The 438-nt window shown below is 43.6% G+C and overlaps 1 protein-coding gene across 1 annotated transcript; it reads left to right on the forward strand.

Moving 5' to 3' along the window:
* Positions 1 to 90: 90 nt before the first annotated feature.
* On the forward strand, positions 91 to 330 carry Tsp_02176 (hypothetical protein; the record flags this gene model as incomplete). The annotated part of the gene is made up of 2 exons (XM_003377932.1): positions 91 to 114; positions 223 to 330. Coding segments are annotated over exons 1-2 (132 nt in total), but the record flags the coding sequence as incomplete, so codon positions are not given.
* Positions 331 to 438: the final 108 nt, after the last annotated feature.

A 438-nucleotide genomic window follows, 5' to 3' on the forward strand; every position in this document is an offset into this window, starting at 1 on the left:
CTTAAAGGTGAATTGTTGAAGCTCGGCATTATTAAGCGGGTTCGGTATGATATTGGTGTATAGAAACAACATTTGATTGCAGTTGAATTAATGGGATACCGGAAGCGCAGTGTTGTTCTTCGTAAAGATTCAACATACATGAAATTGGACTCCGGGAAGCACGGCATTACAAAGCGGCTTCAGCTTTGATATTAGTACTCAAGCAACAACATTTGATTGCAGTTTGAACTGCCTGGACTACCGGAAGCGCAGTGTTGTCCCTCGCAAAGATTCACCACACTTCAAGGTGAACTCCTAGAAGCACGGCATTATAAAGCCGCTTCAGCTATGGTATTAGTACTCTAGCAACAACATTTGATTGCAGTTTTAACTGCCTGGACTACCGGATGCGCAGTGTTGTCCCTCGCAAGGATTCACCACACTTAATCTTGAACTCCT

This window comes from Trichinella spiralis (assembly GCF_000181795.1).
Source record: "Trichinella spiralis strain ISS 195 chromosome Unknown Scfld4, whole genome shotgun sequence".
Classification (NCBI taxonomy): Eukaryota; Metazoa; Nematoda; class Enoplea; order Trichinellida; family Trichinellidae; genus Trichinella; species Trichinella spiralis.